This window comes from Sapajus apella, unplaced genomic scaffold (assembly GCF_009761245.1).
Source record: "Sapajus apella isolate SASKATOON/1434 unplaced genomic scaffold, GSC_monkey_1.0 scaffold40, whole genome shotgun sequence".
Classification (NCBI taxonomy): domain Eukaryota; kingdom Metazoa; phylum Chordata; class Mammalia; order Primates; family Cebidae; genus Sapajus; species Sapajus apella.
In genome coordinates this window covers 15,222,621-15,247,694 of record NW_022436980.1, presented here as the reverse complement: position 1 = coordinate 15,247,694, position 25,074 = coordinate 15,222,621, and the positions used below count along the sequence as shown (strand labels likewise).

The following is a 25,074-nucleotide window of genomic DNA, read 5'->3' as shown; positions in this document are numbered from 1 at the left end:
TCAGAATTTCTTGGCTCTTACTGGTTGAAAGGGGAAATTGGACTATCCTTTGTGAAGCACCTACCATGTTTTCTAGGGTGACTGATATCATACATTCATTATCTACTTAATGGTGAAAGATAGTTACCATTGTCCCCACTTTACAGTTTGTGAAGTAGGGGGGTATAGTCGTTAAATATACCTAAAGTTATATGGCTAAGAAGTCTGGTGTCAGGGTTCAAAACCAGGACATTTGAGTTCCAAACTGCTGCTTTTTTCACCCCACTCTTTATAGTATTCTGCTTCTGTATTCTGTAGTTTCTAGTCACACAAAACATAATGTGAAATGTCAGCATAAGAGAAGTTTTCTAAAAATTAAACATGTAAATAATGTGCTAAGAAATTCAGGACCCAGGTCTCAACACTACGTAGAGGAGAATAATGTCATTCGTCTTGAGTTTGGTATCCTTGACACCAACATGTTTTGTTTGCCAGCCTGCCAAGTGTGTGTGTGTGTGTGTGTGTGTGTGTGTGTGTGTGTGTTTTAATTATCTTTCTCTTTTTTAGTATAATATACTTTTACCTGCCTTTATATCATGTGACCATAAGTTATTAGTTTTGTTCCATTTGTAAAGATTCCAGGAGTGTTCTGCTTTTTATAATACTTCAAAGTTTTGTGCTTAGAGCTCCACTCTCCAAGAGAGGCAAATGGCGGTTAAGGAATCTAGTAAAAAATTCCAATATAAAAACCTTCAGGGGCACACAATGATCCATTAATAAAACAGAAGTTCAAATGAAAACTTTAGTAACAATTAAGATGACCCTGATTTCTTGCTAAATTCCCATTATATTATGGGATACAAGAACGTAATATGAGATATTGTACAATGCCTTTAGTATTTTTTTCCAATAGATTTAGTTCCATCAGGAGCTGCTAAAACAGTCTAAAAAAATTCTTGAAAATTTTATATAAATATTAATGTCTTTCAGAGTTTTGTTTATTATATTGATATATGTTCAAAATGATGTATTAGTTCAGCAATACAAAGGATATAACTTATCTCACCCTTCTTTAGGCAAATGAATGACAACAAATTACAGTAGTACAATATCACTAGGTATATTCTGAGTTCAGTGATTATAGTGTAACTAAAAAGAGAAATAATGTTTTAATGACTGTAAAAACTCCTGCAAAGTAGAATTTTCAAAGCCCTGTGGAGTAGCAGCCCCATATCTCTAGAAAATAATTTTAAATATACATATGTTTTGTATTCTTTAAGAGCAAGTGACTTTAGGTGAGAGGAGGCCAAAAATTAAGTGAATTACCAATTAAAGCAAAAGATCAAACTAGAATATTAAGTTGTAGCAAAAAAAAGAAGAAGAAATTATGTGAATCTTTCATATGATAATTTTGCCAGTTTAGTAAATAAGCCCAGTAATAAAGTATATTTTACTAATCCTTTCCAAATTCCAGCCAAAAATCTCATGTAACTGTAACATGGCTTTCATTTCCAGTCATGTACAGAAGAGTCTTTTAATCTTATCTTGGTAGAGAAAAGAAATATTTTTTGCCTTAAAACTGTATTCTGTAAATCAGTCCATGTCTGTCTTTCTACATACAAATTAATTTCCGTTTGTTGATTAAAATCTGCTGGGGTAGAGAGGTAGTTGTTTGATGTAGTTGGTCTATCAAGTTTAAATGCAAATGATTAAGTAGGGTAAACATTAGCAGAGATGGCAAACGGAACCAAAAGCATTTTCTCATGGTACTCTGGTAGAAAGCTGATACGTTTTCTAGGCAGAACAGACAGTTTACCCAAAACGATCTCGGTTCAAATATGGCTATCTCTTCTATATTCTCTCTCACACTTTCCAATTAACTCTAGGAATCCTCAGGGAGAACTGCATTTCACAATTAGGTTTTAGAACTGCCGTATCCTTAATGATTATGGGTCACTTTAATGTAATATCTGCTATCTTTTCTTATTTCAATTTATCTCAACTAACAACCACTTTGTTTTCAGAGCCTCTTTGTAGAAGGTCAATGTGCAGTAGATTGGCTTTGTTCACAGACTTCTCAGGATTTTCATTGCAGGTTTTGCTTAGAGCTCATATCAGTTAACATCTCCCAATTTTATTTTGTGTTACACTTGATTTACCATCACAATTTTCACATTATTTCACAATACAAACACACAAAAAATTGACATACTTTCTTCATATTAATATACAAAGGGTGATGAGCTTTTCCTCTAAGCCTGCCTGCCTTCTTCTTCCTTCCTCTTTTCTCATCTCCTTCCTAGCTTCTTTCACTCACCACCTCTCTTCCTTTTTCCTTTTCTTGTTTTCCTAGGATTCTGTATTTTTAAGATGCAAGCTCTGTTTGTAGTGAGTGTTTAGATGACATTAAAAAAATCCCCCTTTAAAACATTTCCTCTCCAACTACAGCAACTATGGACAAAATACTGATACAATGTTTAAAGTTTAATAGTAGGAAAGTTAATTTTCTATTACATGCTCCATTGCAGGTCATAGTACATGCACTTGAAATATATTATCTCCATTTCTTATCACTGTGCCAAACTTACAAAAACTCAGTAGCTTCAAAATACCACGACTATTTAGAACAAATACATGGTGGGGTGTTAATAAAAAGAATGTTGGATTAAGAGTCACAAGAGTTGTTTCCTTAACTCAGTTCTATCCCCAACACTTTAAATTCTCTGGTCCTTAGCTTCTTTAGTTACAGGATAAGTGACTACAACAGGTTATATCTACAGTCATTTATTATTCAAATGTACATCTTGGAATTGCTAAACATTTCCTTATAAAAGGGCAATAATGGAAATATACCCTACAGCTAAAGTCTTCTTATCTGCCATCCTCAGCCATTCAGAGTCCAGCCCTGTGGGAAACACCAAGGTTCTGAGCAGCCAAAATAAATGCTGATGTCCATGAACCAAACTTTATTCTCAAGGAGCTTCCTTGGGCCCCTTTCACAGAGACTGTTTACTGTTTAAATAGAATCTCTTTTAAAGTTTGATTATGTTGTTTTCTAAGGCCTGGCACTTTAGTGTCAAATTAGAAAGGGACTACTATGAGACTATCACAGAATGGAGCAATAGATGGGAGAGTGCTTTACAGCCTCTGGAGTACTGTGCAAATACCGGCTGTTATCACTAGTGAGAGTGACTGACAACTGACAGGAATAGTGAGAGAAAAGATAAATCATTTTAAACAAAGCACAGGAATTTCAAAACACGGTTTGGGGTGGGGCTGTTTAGTATATTGGCAAGTAAGTTTAAACACTTCAGTAATTCCTGGAATTCTCATTGAATTATAACATAGTATGTGCTTATAGATATAACAGTTATCAAGGAGATGTTATTTACATTCTGAATAATATTTGGTTTAACAGAGGATGTACGTGGAAAGTGAAGTCTTAAGCATATATAATGGTGTTTTGACAGGTAATTTGATTTGACATCAGAATAGTATGCAAGATGTTCCAAATGTTCCCCATCTAAAATAATTTAAAGATGAAAATAAAATCTATAAGGTATAACTAGATTTCAAATACCTAGAAAGTCATATCTGAATGATGTTGAATACATAAAATATTACCTTAATTTTGAAATGAAGTTAATTTTTCCTATCCATAATGGCAGTAATTAAGATAAATAATATTAGTTCATTTTGTTCCCTATTTAAATAAAACAGTACTATGGTCTGGATCAGAATTTCCTTCTTGCAACGTGGCTTCTAAGCTCACAAGCTTATTATGACAGTAGTATTGGAAAGACATAAAGCATGGTGCATGCCAATACTCAAAACATATTACATGCTGAGGCAATGCAATAAAAATGTTAAATAATTCTTAAGTGATAGTGGCAACCAATCTAAAGCAAACTCAAGTTACAGCTAAAAACACTTATCAATTGATACAGAGTTAGAAACCAAAATCAAAGTTTGTTCAATGTCAAGTTACTAATATATTCATTGAAAACTCCAACAGCAAATTAAATTATAATATGAAAATAAGAAATCTGACATACTCTCTTTTTACCAGTCCAGGCATAAAAGTAATAGTGGTAGAAATTCCAACTGAGAATTAACTGTATGCTTTTTCTCATATTGGGGAATCTGAATCCTAGAATATTTAAGCCTTGTCTTATATCATATTATACATAAATAAACTAAAGCCCAAGAAAGCAAGGTCAAAATGAGGTTAAGAAAAAGCAAGAACCCTGTTTTCTCTAGTCTCTTTATGCCAGTGTTCTTTCAACTATGAGTTAGAAAACAGATATTTCATGTTGAATTTTTTAAAAAGATAGCTTATTGTCTACTACCTACCATTAGTGGCAGACAGCATTATAAGAATGAAGACCTGAGTGGTTATCAGAGTCCATGGTCTTCAGGGCTTGAGGTCATGCTTTTGGAAATCATTTTCTAAAGTCGGGGCATTTGAGGAGAGTACAGAAAAGCAAATGAATGGTGAATAGGAGAAAGGCCATCAGCCAGGCAGCTGCAGGTTAGTCAGATGGATTGACTTCCCGCAGACCGGAGCACAGTTTGCTCAATTACCCTTTTGTGCAGCTGGGAAAGAAGGACAGAAACATCAGAGACTGCTATCTCTCAGTCACCAATAATTTTTGAAAGAGGTATTTGAAAGATATATAAATGATATTTGCCACTGCTTCCCTGTGTAGGGAAAGCATTGTATGTCAAGTCAAAACTGAAATTCACTAGTAACCAGAGTTAGCAGCCATAGTCTTTGGTATCTATCTTTGGTCACACGATCATCTAGGATTGGAATGTGTAAACAATAATACCACAATGGCTTCATAGTTTGTACCAGAGCTTTACATGAGGTCCTTAATCTCCTCATCAGTGTTTTCAGAAAGACTTCTGGATTCCCAAATACATTCAGAAGCTTCTCTTAAAAAGAAAAATTAGTACTGATTAAAAGGCACAATATTATAGGACTTGTTATTAATATTTTATATTTGCATTTTTTCTCCAAGCTCAAATTGGTAAGCTTACAAAGCTTAAGAAAACAAACAATATTTCCTTAGGACTCTTTAAGTTTCAGCTTTGGGTTTTTCTCTTTCTGTAGTTTATAGTGTGTGGCAAAAAGGGCTTGCATGTGTTAAAGCCAAAATGCGTTTTTGCATTAACAATTTGCGTTTAGAAATCCAAGCACCTAACACCACCAGAGTTAATATTTGCTTTGGACTGTTCCACTTATTTAGTCTCAAGCTTTTCCAAAGAGCTAACACAAAAAGACAGCTTTCCTATTTGACTAGTGAGTGTGTGATTTCACACATAGTGCATGATATGCTTCTACAGAGACCCAGTGTTAGCTGTTTTTCATGTGAGCTGTGTACTTAGTTATGTTGGGAAATGTGAACTTTGTCGTTGAAAAATGCAGCAAACTGACTGAGGCTCATATCGATTCTACTTTTTAAATGTCTCCTGTCTCCTTTTCACTGTGCCTGTTTTTCATTCCCACTGCCCTATTTCACTGTAAGTACATAACCTAAACACTTTAACACGATTACCTTCCCCAAGTCCCTTCTCCACCTAGTTTGCCTCCATACTGCTTCCAAAGATAATTTTCTTTAGCAAAAATCTGACCACATCACTGCCATCCTGAAAACGAACCAAAAATCATTTTATTGACTCCACATTCTTTACAGAATAAAGTCCAAATTCTTTAAGCTATTATTAAGGCTTTCAACGTATCACCCCCATTGCTTCTTTCCCAGTTGCATTTCCTTCCATCACCTCCCACAGCCCCTAAACCTCAGCCACACTGGCTGAACATGATTATGCCTTTGCTCTAGCCTTTCTCTTGCATGGAGTTTCCTTCATCCTTCTTTCCACTTCAAGAAATTCTTATCTGTGATGATTCAACATACATGTCCATTCTAGGCAAAGCCTTCTCGAATCTATTCATCAATCCCTCCTCTACTCCTGCAACATTTGGCATATAATCTCTATTATTCCAATAAATAAAAGCCAAAGAGACACAATAATATTAAGTACTTTTCATTGTTATGAAAAGCACTTTTAAAGTGACTTATACTTATTAATTTAGTGTATTCATGATAACACTGTAAGCATACTATTGAAATTGGAAAACTTTCCTTGGCCCCCTCACAGGGCATGTGACAAGGGGAGTGGCTCCATTCTTCAGTACCCCACTGCTCAAACCTCTAGAGGGGTATACAGATGGGTAGGTTATGGGGCTCTGAGCCCAGGGTACGGTCTAGGGGTGGATGTTTACAGCTCCTGAAGCCCCAGTGGGTGTGTGCTATTGTGTGCTCTTTTAGTTTTGCTGTCTATAGGCAGCTTGTGTTAACCAGCTCAATTAGACCTCTAGCTTGTCACAAGGACAGAGGGTTTTCTGTCCTTGGTGTACCCGAAGAATCGGATCACATGTGGGCTTAGACAATGAGTGCAAGCTTTTGAGTGGAGGTAGCTCTCAGCAGGTGGGGGAAGCCAGAAAGAGGATGAAGTGGGAAGGTTTTCCCCTGGAGTCCGGTGCTCAGCAGCCTAGGCTGTCCTTCAACTGCAGCAGCCAAACTGTTCTGTTTCTGCCAGTCCCTGGCCTGCCTGCCTGCCTGCTGCTGCCCGTCAGTGCATTCCTCTCAACATCCAGCTGCTTGCGTGTTTTTCGCCTCTGGACGTCCAGCCACCTGTGCCTCTGTCTGCTAGGGTCTCAGGGTTTTTATAGGCCCAGGATGGGGACGTGGCAGGCCCGGGTGGTCTTGGAAAATGCAGCATTTCAGCAGGGAAACAAAAATGGCTGTCTTCACCTAGGTCCCTGGACACAGGCCCGGGGTGGAGCCCTAGCCAGGAACCACGCCCTCCTCTACCCTGCACTTCCCTTCCCTCCTCCCATATCACTTAAAGGGACCACTCTTCCCTTCCTTGCACTTCCCTTCATATCATTGTCATTGCCCTCAATTTTATGGGTGGAAAACATTAGTGCATATTGGCTAAGTAACTCATTAGAAGTCACCTAGCTTATTAGTAGCACAGACTGACTCATCCTTACCAGGCCTGAGGCCAGAGACAATGCCTTAATTACTACCCTCTGCTGCTAATTGTGTTTCATTTCTGTCTTCTAGATTTTTATCTCTGGAAGAGACAGCTTATTTATATGTTGTATTAGATGGTCCTCGCATTGCTATAAAGAACTTCCGGAGACTGAGTAATTTATAAAGAAAAGAGGTTTGACTGACTCTCAGTTCCACCAGCTGTACAGGGAGCACGGCTGGGGAGGCCTCAGGAAACTTGCAATCATGGCGGAAGGGGAAGTAGGCACTTCTTACATGGCCAGAGGAGGAGAAAGAGAGTGAGGAGGAAACTGCTACACACTTTCAAACCACCAACTCTCATGAGAACGCACTATCATGAGAACAACAAGGGGGAAATCCACCCTCATAATCCAGGCACCTCTTACCAGGCCCCTCCTCCAGCTCTGGGGATTACAATTCACATGAGATTTGAGCAGGGACACAAATCCAAACCACATCATATGCCCAGCAGGAATATAGTATCTGGCTATTATAGCCAATCAATAGCTTTGTGTCCAGTTTATCTGAATTAATATGAATCAGAGCCTTTTAGATTAAGGAAATTTTATTTTTAAAACTTCATAGAAAAATATTCTTAGAAAAAATATTGAGGAGTGTTTGGCACAGGTCAATAATAAATAACATTAAACTCTAATGAGATGAATGCTGCAGCTCTTGATGTTTAGCATATATCTTTAACAGTTTCTGGATTATATCAACAATATTAAAGATTTAACCTATACTATTCTTTAAGTATATTTAATTTTTTCCATTTTCAAAAGATTTTATTGGCTTTCCCATATAAATCATTATAAATATTATCATAGTTACAAAGGCTTTAGAATGAATAGAAAATTTCCATAGCTATGATCTTTCTGAAGTATAATTGTATCAAAGTATAATCAGTTATTTTTATTGATCCTATGTGTTTACCTTGGTGACTGTTAAATAGGATTTTGTATTGGAAATTTTCTTTGTAGAACAGTTCCCTGTTTTTAAAATTAGAAACACAAATCTATGGATTTCTACATAACAAACTCTCTAAAGTTATGCTCTTTACCTAAGAAGTATTTAATATATGTCCATTAATTAAACATGTACTAGTAATTATATTTGTGTGTTGAGGCTTCTTGCAATTCAAAAAAAAACATAAAAGAAAACATTTTTAATTGACTCCAGGCATGGTATTCTTATCACCTGTTGTAAATACACAGACGGATAGAAGTGTAGCTGAAGAACACACACTTAAAGCATATTTTTGTAGGACTCAAGTGGGAATGAACTTGAAAATTACCATTGGATTTTCACAGTAACACAAAGTATTTCAGTCTTTTCCATTGGGTTTGTTTGTATGGTTTCCAATTAATTACTTCCTGGGGAAAGCATTGGGAGTTCTTTCAGTTATAGATTCATAACAAAATGAAATTCATAAACAAAATGCATGATATAATCTGAAGCCCTGCCAGGACTCTTATAGCTCATCTTTATAACCTAGTATTCCTTTAATGTGCAGGAAGAGTGAACTTTTTTCCAAACCCAAATGACACTATTGTCTTAAAAGCTGTTAAAAATAGCAGAGCCAAAGACGTAATATTATAATATTCAGTTAGGGGAATTTTGAGTGTCATTATCTCCCTAAGCAGTAACCATGAACAAATTATCAAAGACATTATCTCTTTTAAAATGGAAAGATGAACCAAATATATTAGCACCTCAGTGGGATTGGGAATATGTGAAAAACATAATCATAAAACAGCAATTGCTAAGCTTCAGCAAAGCTACCCAGGTCACTCTTGTTCATCAGAGGTTTTGGTGCTGTTGGAAAGTCAGCACCTGCTGAAATCTGCCTGGGGATTCAGCTTTCTAGACTGGAATCGCTTCTGTTAATGGATGCCAAAGCTTTGCCCTTGACAATGTTTGTGTCCTTCCCTCTCCCCATACCAGTGAAATTTAGATGAGACTGTCTAAATGTAGAATATATTCCATAGGCTGAAGAAATTGTGTGTTTCGATTGTTTTTAATGAACATGCTATTTTTATCTGTTCTTAGTTTTATGGAAAAATTTAGGTGGGAAGTAAAGAGCTCCTATATACAACCTATACAATTCCCTGCCTCCCCAAACCCCTGCCCCTAGTTTCCCCTGTTACTAACATCTTTGCATTAGTGTTGTACATTTGTTGCAGTTGGTGAGCTGATATTGATACATTATTATTAACTAAAGTCCCAAGCTTACATTAGATTTTCCTGTTTGTGTTGTATATTTTATGGGTTTTGAAAAACATTTAATATTCATTATTATTATATCAGAATAATTTCACTGCCCTAAAAATGTCCTGTCATTCATCTGTTCATTCTTTCCTCCCTCCCTTGAGACACTGGCAACCACTGGTCTCTTTTCTATTTTCCATAGTTTTGCCTTTTCCAGAAGGGCCTGTAGTTGGAATCGTATAGTATTTAGGCTTTTTAGACTGGCTTCTTTTATTTGGCAATGTTCATTTCAGGTTCCTTCATGTTTTTTCATGGCTTCCCAGCTCATTTCTTTTTATTGCTAAATAATATTTCATTGTCTGGATTACCACAGTTTTTCATTCACTTGCTGAAGGACATCTTGTCCAAGTTTTAGCAGTTATGAAAAAAGCTTATCTGAACATTCTTGTTCAGATTTTCGTGTGGACATAAATTTGCAACTTATTTGAAAAGTCATAATTATGAAAAGTCTTTTGATAGAGAGGAAAGACACAGCTCTTTAAATTAGAAAGACTTTAATCTCAACCTTGCCATTTTAGTCATCCAGGACATTTTTATTGGCGGTCTACTGTGCCACCACTGCTGTTCCTGGTGTTAGGAATGCATAAAGGGCTACTCTGCCTGTAGCCTGAGTGCCCAACCTACATTAAAAAGCCTCATTAGACTTCTGGTTCCTGATCTGAAAGATGCCTATCTTTTTGATTATTCATGATTTTCTGTTTTCTTCCGAAAATCAGAACAGCTGCCATGTACAGGACTTGTATTTCCTGGCAGCAATTGCCAAATTGCTACATAGCATCCCATTGAGAGAGAAGTGATGAAATATGTCACTTCATTTTCTTTCTAGTCCTTCTAACCTATATGTTTTTAAGAATATTTGCCTAAACATGGAAAGCATTAATACTTCTCAAATAATATTCTTGAATTATCCACAATATAAAATGAAATAAGGACATGGAGGCATTTTTTTGTATATCTCATAGTAATGAGAACTGGACTTGAGCTGAGAATTCATTTTGAGCTCTGGCTCCATCACATACTGGCTTCACGATATTGGCTTATTCTCTTGACTTTGCAGGGAGAACAGTTTCTTATTGGTAAAATGAAAGATCATAATATTTTCTGATCATACAGGTTTCTTTGTGTATCATACAGGACTTTTATGAAGCCCAAATGCAAAATTATACAAAGTATATAAAAGAATATTTCAAACTATAAAACATCATAAAACATTCATTATTATTACCAATTGCTTTAATGTAATTTCTAGGTCTATTTAATCTTTTATTGTATATATGTAGGCATACAACATGAGGTTTTGATATACATATATGCCTTGTGAAATGGTTACTATGTTAAGCAAGTCAACATATCCCTCTCCTCACATAGTTGTCATTTTTCTGTGTGTGATGAGAGTACCTGAAATCCACTCTCTTAGCAAATTTCTAGTAATCAATACAGTATTATTAACTACAGTCATCATGCTGTAATTTACATTTCTAGACTTGTGTGTCCTATACAATTGTAACTTTATAGCCTTTGACCAGCATCTCCCCATTTCCCTCATCTTCTCTGCCCCTCCCCCTGTAATCACCATTCACTCTCTGTTTCTGTGTATTCGTCTTTTCTAAATTTCATATGTAAGTATGATTATGTAGCATTTGTCTTTCTTTGGCTTATTTCAATTAGCATAGTGTTCTCCAGGTACCTCTACGTTGTCACAAATGGCAGGATCTCCTTTTTTGAGGTTGAGTCATATTTTATTGTGTTTTTATGTATATAGACAAATGTCACAATTTCCATATCCACTCATCCATAAATGGACACCGGTTGTTTCCATATCTTGGCCATTGTGAATAATGCTGCAGTGAACATCGGAGGACAGGTATCTATTTCAGTATTGATTCCTTTCTTTTGGACATATATCCGGAAATGGCATTGCTGGATTATATGGTAGTTCTATTTTACCTTTTGGAAGGATCTTCATACTGTTTTTTATCATTGCTGTACCGATTTGTATTCCCACCAAGAGTATACAAGGATTTCCTTTTCTCTATACCCTCACTGATACTTGGTGTCTCTCTTTTTTTAATAAGAGCCGTCTTAACAGGCGTGAGATGTCATGTCGTTGTGATTTTGATTTACATTTCCCTGATGATGAGTGATGTTGAGCACCTTTTCATACACCTATTGGCAATTATATGTCTTCTTTGGAAAAATGTCTATTCAGGTCCTATGCCCATTTTTTATCTGCTTCTCTGTGGGTTTTGTCCTGTTTTGTTTGCTACTAAGTTGTATGAATTCCTTACATAGTTTCGATATTAACCCTTTATCAAGTATATGGATTACAAATATTTTCTCCCTATTTGGAGGCTGTCTTTTATTTTGTTGGTTGTTTCCTCTACTGTGTAGAATCTTTTTAGTTTGATAGAGTCCAACCTGCTTATTTTAATTTTGTTGCCTGTGCTTTTGTCTTATCCAAAAAAATTATTGCCAAATCAAATATCAAAGAGCATTTCCCCTATGCATTCTTCTGAGAGTTTTATGGTTTGAGGTCTTAACATTTAAGTATTAATCAATGTTAAGCTCAGTTTTTGTATATTTTTTAATTTTAACTAACCCCTTAATTAAAGTGGCATTTTTTTTCCCCACATCCATACTGAAATCTTTATTTTCTGGAATTTTATAGTCTACTAATGTCAGTGGGTCAATATGGTTATGATCTGCCTAATTTCCCCCAGATGTTAGGATCCTCTGAAAAACAGATGTCAAAATGGATTTAACATGCAAAGATGTATTAGGAAATGGATTTAACATGCAAAATGTATTAGGAAAAACATCTATGAGAGAAAATATGGGGAGGATGATGGGGGTGGGGAGAATAAGCATACTGCAGAGGAAAGATGGTCCCAAGTGAAAGAGAGAGGATAGGAAGGTTGGTGGAAGCGTTCTAGACTGCTGTGCAGTCTGAGAAAGGTTCATCAGAGAATCAGAGTCTCAGTGAGCTATTGCCAGCCCTCATAGGAGTCTCTTGTCTCCAAGAAACTTGACTGTCTTAATATAATTATTGCATTCAGTTACTAGGTGGAAACAGCTGTTAAAAATGTAACCTTAGCATAAACCTGGTAATAGACAGAATGCAGCAATTGGGTAAGTTATGTTCCCAGCGTTTGGCATCTATTAGGAACAGTTTCATGTTCACTACACTTCACAGAGACTTTTTCCCCCTAAATAATAAACAAAATAATGAATCATTTATTTAATAATGTTTAACTAAGGATGTAAAGAGGAGAAGCAGAAACAGGTGAGATAGGATGCGAATATTACCAAGTGTGGGAAACCAGCTGAATGCAGGCACATTCTCAGATGAGGGGTTCATGTCAGGGTCTAGTAACACTGTGCATATGCTCAAGTTCCTGTGTAATCAGTCTATCGGTGTCATTGGCCTGCTGTAAGTACTTGTTTTCCTTATCCAGTGTTTTTGTTTATGTTTTACCACCTTGTTCATGATATCTAGTCTTCCAAAAGTTCTCCTGGGGGGTGCATTTAACCATTTCCTAAGTTGCAGAATAAATATGTGACATTAAAAAATTACACTTGGCCTCTCGGGATATAAAATGAAGTTTTCAGAGTTAAAATTTTTGGGAGTACTGGAAAATGTTAAAACTGGAGGCACCTTCAGGGGCAGATTTCAAAACCTTGGAAATGATAAAACTACCTTTCAATACAGCTTCCTGTATTTCTCATCTCTACTCATTGCCTTCCTAAATTACCTTGTTCTTCTTCCCATCTTTCCTCCCACTCATCAATTAAGAAGAATGACTGTCAGGAAAAATGGAACACATGAAAAGTTATTGCTAAAATATTAATAGATGTCAGTATGATTCTCTAAGTTCATGCATTCCAGAGTTACCCTCACTGGGCTACCATTGCAGGTGAGCTACAATGGGCGTGACTCTCCATGCTCACACAGTCCTTGAGGTGACATACCATCTCTTAAGGCAGAACAATGATTTTATCTTCAGATAGTAGATTATGCTGGTTTCCCAAGTGTATACAACTATTTGTTTTATTTCCTCTTTCCTGTGCTTTTCATCGCTGTCAAAAATTTATCTTGGACTAACATTCCTATCTCTCCTTTCTTCTCAAAGCTAGAAAACTATATCTTATAGTAAGCTGACTTCAGTTCTTAAAGAAAGGAAAAAATACCATAGAAAGCCATAATTTTCTTCCTATGACCTTAACTTATATTGCAATCCCTCCAGGGAGCTGTCAATTAAAAGCATGGAATTTACACAAATCTAAGTCTCAGAAATCAGCCAGCAAGCTGCACCAAATATATGGAAAAACCTATTAAATAGCTTTTTAACCTTTATTACTTACCATGTTTGATTGTACAAATCTGTATCCTCAGGAGACATAGGCAATGCTAATTGCGATTCATGTGAAAAAAAGAGCAAAAAGCTATTTCAACTGATATAAACATTTTTAAGTATGAGGTTAGATCCTTAATATGGAATATACCAGAAGCTAGCATACTGGACAAGTTCACTCAACCAACTCAGAAACAGAAGCTACTACTCTTCTCATTTAATAGCCCTCATAATTCACTTTTTATCCTTTATCCCTGGTAATTCACTACCTCAATTATAACACAGCATTTTCTAACTCTGATTCTAATATTATTGAATATCACTTGAAAAGCTAAAGCAATACAATTCATGTAAGCTGTTACTAACAGATGCTTTCTGTGAAAACAATGATGATCTTATTGGCTAGAAGTCTTTGTGATATGTTTTTTCTAAAGCATTTTGAGGAATATTAAAGTGATTAAAAATTTGTTGTTTTGGGTTTGGTAGTGTTATCAAAGACAGTTTTGATTTTCCCAAATCAAGAGATCTTTTTGTTGTCATGACATTAAACTATTTGCAGAAAACAAGTTTAATAATGTCACAATAACTGCGAGTTCTTTCTGAAGACAGACTTCATTCTAAACTCCAAAAGTTTCCATTACTTCAGATGATTCAATTAAGATCCTTTGGGAAGCAATTGCGCCTGCCTTTCTGTTGATAATGTTTTTATGAACTCAGTACACTCTTCTTCTTGCTAAAATAATTGAATTGTATTCACAATTTCAACTCAACTTATGCGGTAAAATGCACAGGAAAGTGTAATTTTTCTTCATTTAAATAGAACTTACACTTTGAAATAGGTAAACCCAGACTTTCCTGCTCAGAAAATCTTCAGAGCAGTAGAGTCTAAATGCATTCATTTTTCCTTTGCATTACTTAACCTGAATTAATGTAACTAATATTTCAAATATTAGTTTCTACAGCTCTAGTTAAGCTAGTTCCCAAATGAGTCAACAGGATCAGAATATAGACGATGCAAGAACTAAATTGAGAAAATGAATCAGGGGAGAGGGAAGCAGAAGGAAAATCATACTTTTCTGGTTATTTTTATTGTATTGACTAATCATCTGAGGGAAGGACTCTCCTTATATGAGCACCTTAAAGACTCAGCCTCAAATCCTAATTAGAAGTATGATAGTGGGAAATGTCAACTTTATGAACTTCAACTAACACATATTAATAATTACATAAATGTTTTTGAACAAAATGTATAAAGAAAAATATGCTTAAACATTTCTCTTATTTAGTCCCCTTTACTATGAAAATCTATTTTAAAATAGAGACTATTGATCTTTTGACATACAAAATCTAAATTTTTTGGTTCATTGTATTCTTTGTGCCCATTCCCCCTAAAGCACCCCCTTTCCCACACACACAGAGCATGAAATATTTTTAAGTGTTTTTATTTAAGTTCATCATCACTTAAGGGCCTGTGCCTTAGCACGTTGGCATAGAACCCATAGCCTAGTCAAAAATACTCATCACTTAGGAACGATGACTTGGTAACACAGGGGCTTCATTGTGGGACAAGTATGTGGAATCTCAGTCTCCTGCTCAGAACAAAGAATGTGAGGATCATTGCCAAAGGAATCCTAAAGCCTAGTGCATTTAGTGACAGTTCAAATGTAAGTCTAGATCTGTATACTTTTTCTATCTATATTATATTTCATTAAAATATTTTTTAAAGCAAAACTAGCTTTGGGGGGACAATTTTAAGAGGGAACAATTTGGGGGGAACACTAACTTCAATTCACCACAGTGCTCCCCTCTCACTACCCTGTATCTGTATTCTGTAAAATTTCAAAGAATAGCATAGTAGATGCCTTAAAGTTCATTCCTTGATCTCAAGTTAAGAAATGCTAATGAATCTGCACATATTCTGATTTAAAATTCATGAAGGAACTCAAAAAATAAAAATAAGGTTTCACAACTTAAATCAATTCTGTTGCTTTTTGATCATTTCTAAATAAGTTTTTTGCTTATAATTTAAAAATGGCCCCAAAAGGAATCCAAATGCTAGTGTTGATGATGAAAATAAAGAGAAAATGGAGATCTAACATTTTATTGCATTTTATTAGAGAAATTTTATGTGCGCTTATGAATTTGGGAAAACTGCCAGTCTTAGGACATGTTTCTCTTGAAGATCAAAGATCTGCCCTGTAGAAACTGTCATAGTAAAAATTGATTTTTCCCCAAGAGAGAAAACCAAGTGTCACTCAGTGCCTCTAGTGTACTGTGCTATTGAGGTAGTTCCTATCTTCTCATCTATAGAAACCTTAATTCAGCGATGGGGTCAAATGAAATTTCCTCCAAGAGGCCTTTACCAATATCCTCAATCTCATTGCTGGCATTCCTTTCTATAGAGTCCCGCAGCATTTCGTTTACCAAACCAAGAACCTCATACTGATTCCATCTTGTTTCTTAAGGAAAAGTCCTCAGTATTTTACTTACACATTTTCTTCACAAAGCACAACAAAAACATGTCCTGTGGAAGGTGTCCAAGAAATACTTGATGCATGACTGAGCGATTGGATGATTTTTGAGATAGGCCTTAAAGGAAACATAGGAATCCAAACAGAGTGGATGGGCCCAAGGAACCATAAAAATTAAGTAGAGATGCAGTAAAGCCCAAACTGATTGGGAGAAATGGTTACTTGGCCAGCCTCATAGTTTATTATTCTACAAGCATGAAATGATCTATCAGGCTAAGGTAAATTAAGAAGATAATTTTCTGCACAGCAATGCAAATATCAATAATGCATTTTTAAAACCTTAGGTAAATTTTTCTGTGACATAATATGGATTATTACGTTGACCTGTAGTTTAATAAAAAGATAAATGTTTAAAGCATTATATTATGTAAAGCTTGGAAGTAAAATAAAGATTAACTGTCTTAAAACATAATCCTGGTTACTACCAGTAGTTTATGATTTAGTAACACAGGCATTTTCTCTCTATAAACTACTAGCAGTTTATAATTTAGTAACACAGGCATTTCCACAGTGCCCCAAGTGGTGGGGGGAGGAGGAAGGAAGAATTACTATTTATCTTATTTGTAGGCCTTACTGGATATATCGACATTATAATATATAACACTTGAGAAAGGCAATACAGAAAATGAATTTTGAACAAACATATCCCTACTTCAGGTGCAGCAGACCCAAATTGGCCTCCAACTACCCCCATTTGTTGAAGGAAAATTAACGAAGAAAAAGAAAGGAGAAAAAGCCCTTCTTTCTGTTTCACAAAATGACATCAGATTTCATCAAGTATCTTCTGTCACTCAGCATACCTTCCAAATTACTTGGCAATTATAGCCCCTTATATCTCACACACACACATGCGCAAATGTACACACAGAGAATTTGCTTTATATATATCTCATGAACTTGATGATATTCTTAAACTCTTCTTTATACAATAAAGGATGGGAGAAGTTGAGAGATAACTCTGTGTGATTGAATCATAAGAGCTCAGGTTTGAAAAAAATGTCTTCTTCAATCTGTCGGTAGAACATGATATTTTATCAGCTTAAATACAATATATGTGAAATGTATGGCTTAGAACGTATAGTATATATACATAGATAATATATATAATTTGTCCTTGATTGTGATACAGGAAATAGACTTGCTAAAACAAAATATCTTTGTCATTATTGTAAAGATGTTGGGAATCCACTTCCTGAAGTCAGGAATTAATCCCTCATTGTGGTTTAATATGTTCTGTGAGGCAAACAAATTTGATAATAACCAGATATTATTATGTACCATTTCTGCCTCTATACCTTCACTTCTATTCAGTGATTATTTAGTTCTATGCTAAGATTCTATTTTAACAAAAATTCCTTTATTGGAAACCCAGTTTAATTGCATGTGAGAAACCAATGGCTGAAGGTTTAAACCAGTGGTTCTCAAGTGCACATGGTTTATTGGGCAATTTTGCCTCCCAGGGGATATTTGTCATGCCTGGAGACCTTTTGGCTGTCATAACTGGGGAAAGAGTGGTACTGTCATCTAATGGGTAAAGGCAAGGATATTGCTAACCATCCTGTAACATACACAGCACGGCGCTCTCACAATAAAGACTTATTTGGTCCAGTAGTGACCAGGTTGAGAAACACTGCTATAAACTAATATTACAAAATATTTACATTTTCTTTAGAATTGTACATATCCTAATTTATTAGTGAAACAAATAGGAGTATTAGCACATCTATTTGTCAAAATTAGTCAAAAATATGAAAGTAATTTCTAAGGATAAACTTCTCATTTCTATCCACCTCCTCTGCAATAGTTCATTTGTTCAAATAAGTCTCTGTAAAATTTTTATGAAACTGGCATTTAGATCTTCTAAGTTCTGAGTCAATTGTAATTGCAGTTAATCCTTTTATGACACTTAGCGGAGCTAGAGAACTCAAAACTTCTTTTAAGGATGATGATGCTATTAATGTATTAGTGCAATAAATAATAATTAACCATCCTAAATTACAGCATATGAAAATAGACTCCAATTCTCATTCTATTTTCTATATTATTTGATGTTCTTCTGCTTGAAATGTGGTAGCAGATTCTGAATTTTAATCTACCCCAATTCAAATATCTGTATGTCAGGAATGCAAAGAGAATGATTCCTCTGAATTTGGCAATTAGTTTTATGGAAAAATAGTATTTGTCACCAAAATGGCCAAAATTACATTTTTATTATTTCAATTAAAAATAAAATGTTTACCTAACTTCAGAACATTACCAGAGTCTGTTTTCAGTACTTCTTTTAAATCATTTTCTATACAAAACATATTACTGTAACTAGCTTATGTTTTATGGTCACTTGCCTGAGATTGTCAGAATTACTGTGTTAAGAAATTTTTCTCTTTCTGTGCTTACTGCATTGTATTTCCATTAATACTCCTATGTAACCTTTCTAATTCTATTGTTATTTTTTTACCTTTGGCTAATAACCTCTTATTTTTAAATACTTAAATAATTACTGCTTCTCAAATATGACACATTTTTATCTCTTACTTGAAACATAAATATGTGAACATATTTTAATAGCAACAGTCATAATGTCACAAAAATGTCTTAAATTTATAGAAAACATTTAATACAAAATGTTCTAGTCCAATTTAAAGTTTCTTTTGACCCGTGCTTATACACATAGCCATTACCGTACTGACACACTTGTGCACTCACACATTGGTTTACATTTTACATTTGGCTTCTTAGAGGAAGGACATCATAGGCATTCTATATTTGCAGTAGAGCCCAGTAATCTCTAGGATACAGAACCATGAATAATTTAACTAACAAATATTACAGGGAGAAAATTGCAAGGGAATTCTAGTAAGCCAAACTCAATTGTTAGACTTGGCAATTCAAAGATAAAAAGCTCTTTCTTCTATGAAAAGTGTAAACAGAATCACTCGAGTTGACAGGTACTTTGGGGTCTCGTTGACACTTCATGTCAAAGATTAAGACATCACTAGAAATTAGGATGTAATTTATCACTAAATCGCAATGGTGTTTGTAGTGACTTTATCCCTAGGGGGCACGAGATGTTAGCTCTCCCACGGATGCAAGACTTCAGTCCTTCTATCAGATGAACTTGGGAGTCAGTATACTCTTACAAGAAGAGGGAAGTTGATTTTTATAGCATACTTAAAAATTGATTCTAAACTAAGCACAATTATGGCTCCTAACCTGCCATCCAACTTATTACCATTCATTCTGCCCTAGGCCTGTGGAAGGTGCATATGTCTGTAATTGTTAGCTTTTTACTTACTGCCCTCTGTCTAGTGCGGTATCTTATTTCCCTTGTGTTTGTTCTGGTCTTCAAAGTTCTTTCCTAGCTGAGGATTTGGAGTTGTCATTAAAAGACACAATTCATGAATTTTCAATACTTGAATGAACAACTTTTGCTTTATGATGATCACAAGTGAGGAAAGAGACATTTCATGGTATCATTTGCAAATTAAGGAGCACAAATAATCAATCTTTAATTTCTCTTTAAAGGGAAGGGAGAATGTGCTCTCTTGTCATTCCACGCATGAATTCCTATAAAATGTCTTTGCTGTTTGTTTCTCCTCTAGGCAGAGATTGCCACCCAAAATCAAAATCCAAGTTCTCTACACATCCAAGATAAGACATGACTGACTTTAGAGTATGTGGCAGAAATGAGAATTCTCAAAATTCCAGTGTTGTCAACTGCTCTCTGATTTTCCAAAATCTTAATTTGATAACCAAAATGAAAAGGACTCCAGAGTCATTTTAGTAGGTGCCCATTAAATGCCAGGCATTGTTTCTGGAGATACAAAGAAGATCAAACACCACATGTTCTCACTCATAGGTGGGTGTTGAACAATGAGAACACATGGACACTGGGAGGGGAGCACTACACACTGGGGTTAGTTGGGGGGAAATAGGGGAGGGATGGTGAGGGGTAGGGAGTTGGGGAGAGATAGCAAGGGGAGAGATGCCAGATGTAGGTGATGGGGAGTAAGGTAGCAAATCACACTGCCATGTGTGTACCTATGCAACAATCTTGCATGTTCTTCACATGTACCCCAAAACTAAAATGCAATAAAATAAATAAATGGAAAAAAAAAAACATGGTCTCTTCCCTGTTCTGATTTTACTTTCATCATGCTAATATACTATGTACTTTAAATTCATACAGCTTTAAGACTTGTTATAAAATATGATGAATAAATAGCACATTAAAGTTCTATAGAGAAGAGGAAAGAAAAACGGTTTGTGAGAAAAGACAAAGCATTAAATTATTCGAAAAGGAATTTATTATTTCCCTTTACCTGTCACAGGATTCACTTCATTGGTACCTAAGCTCTGTAAACTGCTTTCACTCCTTGGCCAATCATGAAAGCACTGTTAGTTGCCAAAGGAAGGTATGCTTTTACAATAATAGGAGACAGTTACAGGTGCATGGCCTGACATAAATTAAGGTATAGAAATGGATCCTCTCAAAATTATCACATATTCAAGGGCCTTGTTATAAGCTGATGAAAAAACAAAATATGAAATTACAAAAGGGTTTCCTTGGCTTTGCAGACTTCTACCTGTGTAGTATATGAACAAGTGTTAATACACACAGCAGAAATTCCACATTTAGGAGCCAAATAACACAGAGAACAAGTAATGTAATGTGCAATAAAGCGATTTCCTAAATGTTATTAATCTGCATGTCTGAAACTACATGTCTAAACCCCCATTATTTTTATTTTAACAAGGTTGAATAAAAAATTTCTTCATTTAGAGTCTTATGCTTGGTTTGATGTCAAAAGGGATTATAATTAGTGTGGAAAACACAAAACAATTTTTAAATTATTGAGATAAATTATGAGACTAAACATATGATAAGCCATTTAAAATAAACCTCATGCCCCAAATAGTAAGTGAAAATGCATTCTCACTTTGCATATTTTTTATTCTGTGCGTTAACAATGTTAAAAATGCTGAAAACTAGTTGTTATTTTGCATATTTACATGAAGTGCGTGTTCTTTGTTATGCTTTTGTTCACTGGGGCAAAATTCTTAATATTATATGAAATTTTGGGATACATAGTGATTGATAGATAACAACTGAAAGATGGGATCCTCCCAGTCCTGTTTCTTTAGAAAGTCGGAAGACGGTTTTATTTATATGTTGCAGATTGCCTTCGCTTTGCATTTTAGCACCACCTGGTGGACAAAATATCATTTTTTTTTCTCTACTGTTTAGCCCCTTCACACACTATATTCATTTATGATACACCTTAATAGATATTCAATTTTGAAAGTTCTAAATTTTAAAGATTATTGTAAATAAAATAAGGTTAAAATTTTTGAGATGTTTCCCAAGTACTATTGCCAATTTAAATGCCTGAGTTTTTTTAACCCTCATAAATATATCCAGATTTGAATGGTACTTTACATTCATATACAAAAATTGCTTCTTTCCACATTTTAATTACTTATATTTATATTTTTTCTAAATATAGAATTAAATATGAGAAAGTTTTTTGTACGTACAAAAGTGTGGTTTAAATATATTGTCTTCAGATAATTCAGATAATCACTTTGTAAATAGCGCTTTATGAAGGATGTTCACACTATAAATTCTTACTATACTAATATTTTATACAAAATTGAAATTAGTAGTTTAATTTATACTACTACAATATAAGCTATTTTCCCCTTATAAATAAAATTCAGTTGTGGGCTTTTGTGTATTTCTCAGTTTTAAATCGTTTTTTAAATTTCGCATAAGAAAAATTTGATATTTTCAAATGAAAAACACAAATGTAGTTAAAGCTAGTTTTGAGAATTTTAATCATGATATCTTTATATAGTCCCACATTTCTATAAAATATAGTGGAAATTATTTTTATGAAATACAGTAAAAAAGATAATTCATCTGCAGATTCCACTATCTTCCTTTGGAATATACCGCTTATCTGTTCTCTGGTAAAATTGGAGGTCTATAAATTTCAATTGTGTGATCTTCAAAGATTCAGTGGCTACATAGAAAGGTGTTTTCAAATGGAAAATATATTCTAGTCTCATACCTTTTATATATCATTTAAAATAAAACTATAGCAGATGACAATCTTCATCAGCATACATCTTGAAGTTATTTGTCTCTTCAAGAAAACATTTAAAATTTTTATCTCTCTCTCTCTCTCTTTTCTTTTTCCTTTTTTATCCCCCCCAAAGGCCTTGGATGGTATACTGTAAATTCAGCATATGGAGATACCATTATCATGCCTTGCCGACTTGATGTACCTCAGAATCTCATGTTTGGCAAATGGAAATATGTAAGTATGACCTACCTGGGACTTGGTTAATTGCCTTTGTTCTCTTAAATATAATTTTTTCTGTGAGTAACTGTGAATTTCAAATTAACCTAAATACAATATTGAATTGTGGGTACAAATATAGGAAGGTAAAATTAATGTGTGCAATGTGACAAAAGAAAGATTCCTATTTTACATAACAAATGATATTTTAAAATAAAGCCAATAAATACATAATTCTTAGAATATATTAGTCTGAAAGGTTCCACCTTAAGTGTTAGAAGCAAAGAAAAAGGCAGACTTCCAGCATAAAATCAGTGGATTATAGGACTGAGCTCAGTGGAGGATGGCAACCTTTCTTCATTGGCTAATTTCCTATTTGATGTGGTTATTGCAAAGGCAAGATATATCAGTAGATAGAGGCCTTAGATAGTCTTTGAGAATTAGTCATCAATATTACAAGCTTGATTCTGGCATTTAGTCTTAAAACCATGTTGATGCTATAGGTCCTTTTTATATTTAACATTGTTGATTTTTTCCCATACTTCTTGCAGATAGTGAAATCAAATTTTCTCAGGCATGGAGGTACAAATGGGTCTGGAAATGGAGGGTAGAGATGCTGGTAGGGAGATGTGGAATGGCTAGGTAACTTTGACTAATAAAATACCTCAATTAAATTAATATTAATGAATAGTGTTTCTATGGTACAATTTCCCAATGCTGGACCTGTACAACAGGAGACTCACAGCAATCTGCAAGCTTCAAGTTGATATGTTTCCCTGGATACAACAGCAAAATTTAACTAGCTCCTTGAAATGTTGAAAGGTATTTGCAAAGGAAGACAATTTGATGGTCAAATAATTTATAAAAAGTTTATCGTGCCACTTCTCAGAGACTTTCATTTGTAAGATGCATTCTGAATTGTCTGAGGGTCATAATTTGATTCAGTTCTTATGTTTATTTGACGATACAACTTTTTTCCTCAGATATCTCCAAGAACAAACATTCTACAGAACACACTCTAAGAAATGCGCTTAAGTTTGCACTCTTTAAAAGAGTGCAAACACTAATTCTTTAAAAGACCGTGGTTTAACACGGTCTTTTAAAATGTAGGTTCTGATGTGCTCACTTTAAGATTCTGGGCAGATGAATTAATCCCTATTTTCTCATCCATAAATTGAGATAAAAATATCTTCTTCATAGTGTTGTTGTGTGATTACACAAAGAAATTGATATTAAAATACCTAGTACTTGCCATGGTAATCATTCAACAAAGTGAACTCATGTCTGTGACACTGCAGAATCCTAACCATACTGTGCTCGTGTGAGTGGGAAATGAAAGGAAAGGAAGGTGATGTGGCAGCTCAGCATTTCCCTGTAGCATCCTTCTATTTAGTATCCATTTCACTCGAGGTAACTTTCAACTATTTCTGATTTCCTATAAATGTGGAAATTTGAGGTTAAGACCTTTTAGGACAGTCTATTAGCACTGTCAAATTCCAAGTGCCTGGGAAACTACCATACAATGCATTTGTTCAATCAAATTTACTGCCAAAATAAATAGATTCAGGTGATGGAAAACTTTTATGATCATGGAAAATTCTAACTATAACCCAGAGAGGAGCATTCACCCAGGGGGTAGGGTTCACCTAAAGTGAACTGGCACAGTGGACACTGGAAATCAAACAATAATGGCAATTTTCAAATTTTCAGTTAAGCTAAAGACTTCACCAATAAACTGAGATACACTGTAGGAACTATAACCTCTAAAGTCAATCTTGATTTGCAGAAATAGCATATATGCTCTAATTTAATGTAACCACCTAAAAGACAAAGGAAAGTTTTGGAAAAATGAAAGGAAGTAAACATAGAGAAGAAATGCTCTGATTTCTCCTAGATCACATTGTAAACTCCCTATGAATGGAGATCATAGCTTCCTGTTCACTTCTCCCAGCTCTACACCTGACACCTCCTCTCCATTATCTGCCACAGTGCCTGGTACAGAAGAGGGATGGAAGGCTATCAAGAGTGTAACCATAATAAGGGCAAGCTCTAAGCTCAAATTTTTGCTCTGCTAAGATTTACCAGCCAAGACCTTGGGAAATTATTTAACCAAACTCAAACTCCATGGTCTACTCTGAAGATGAGGTTAATATTTAACTTACAAGGTTGTTATGGGTGTTAAACCAATTACTGCATAGAAAGCCCAAAGAAAACACCTACAATATAGTTAAATGCTCAGAAATTAGTAACTCTTACTTACTGCATAAGGGAATGAATACAGAAACTTAAGGTAATGGTCTAACATCCTTTGCATAGTGAAGGAATGATGTAAGACAAGATAAATCTAAAAGAGTTAAAAAGAATATTATTGATGTATTCAGATATTTAAGTAAATAAAACTTTGGACACCAATATTAACTTGGTAATTGATATGATTAATCCTTAATATTTAATCCTCCATAGAATCTTAAAATTTGTCATGAACTTTAACATATATCACATTTTATTTTCTCAAAGGTTTTATGGGGTACATAAAGGAGGAATTGCCCCCCTATTT

The 25,074-nt window shown here is 34.8% G+C and overlaps 1 protein-coding gene across 2 annotated transcripts in view; it reads left to right on the top strand.

Annotated features, from left to right (window-relative positions):
• ALCAM (activated leukocyte cell adhesion molecule) overlaps positions 1-25,074 on the top strand; it is a 208,467-nt gene that overhangs the window by 129,374 nt on the left and 54,019 nt on the right. For both annotated transcript variants that reach the window (XM_032299220.1, XM_032299221.1), the window contains exon 2: positions 22,435-22,535. In XM_032299220.1, the coding sequence (XP_032155111.1) occupies positions 22,435-22,535 (101 nt within the window). The remainder of the gene's footprint in view (positions 1-22,434; positions 22,536-25,074) is intronic.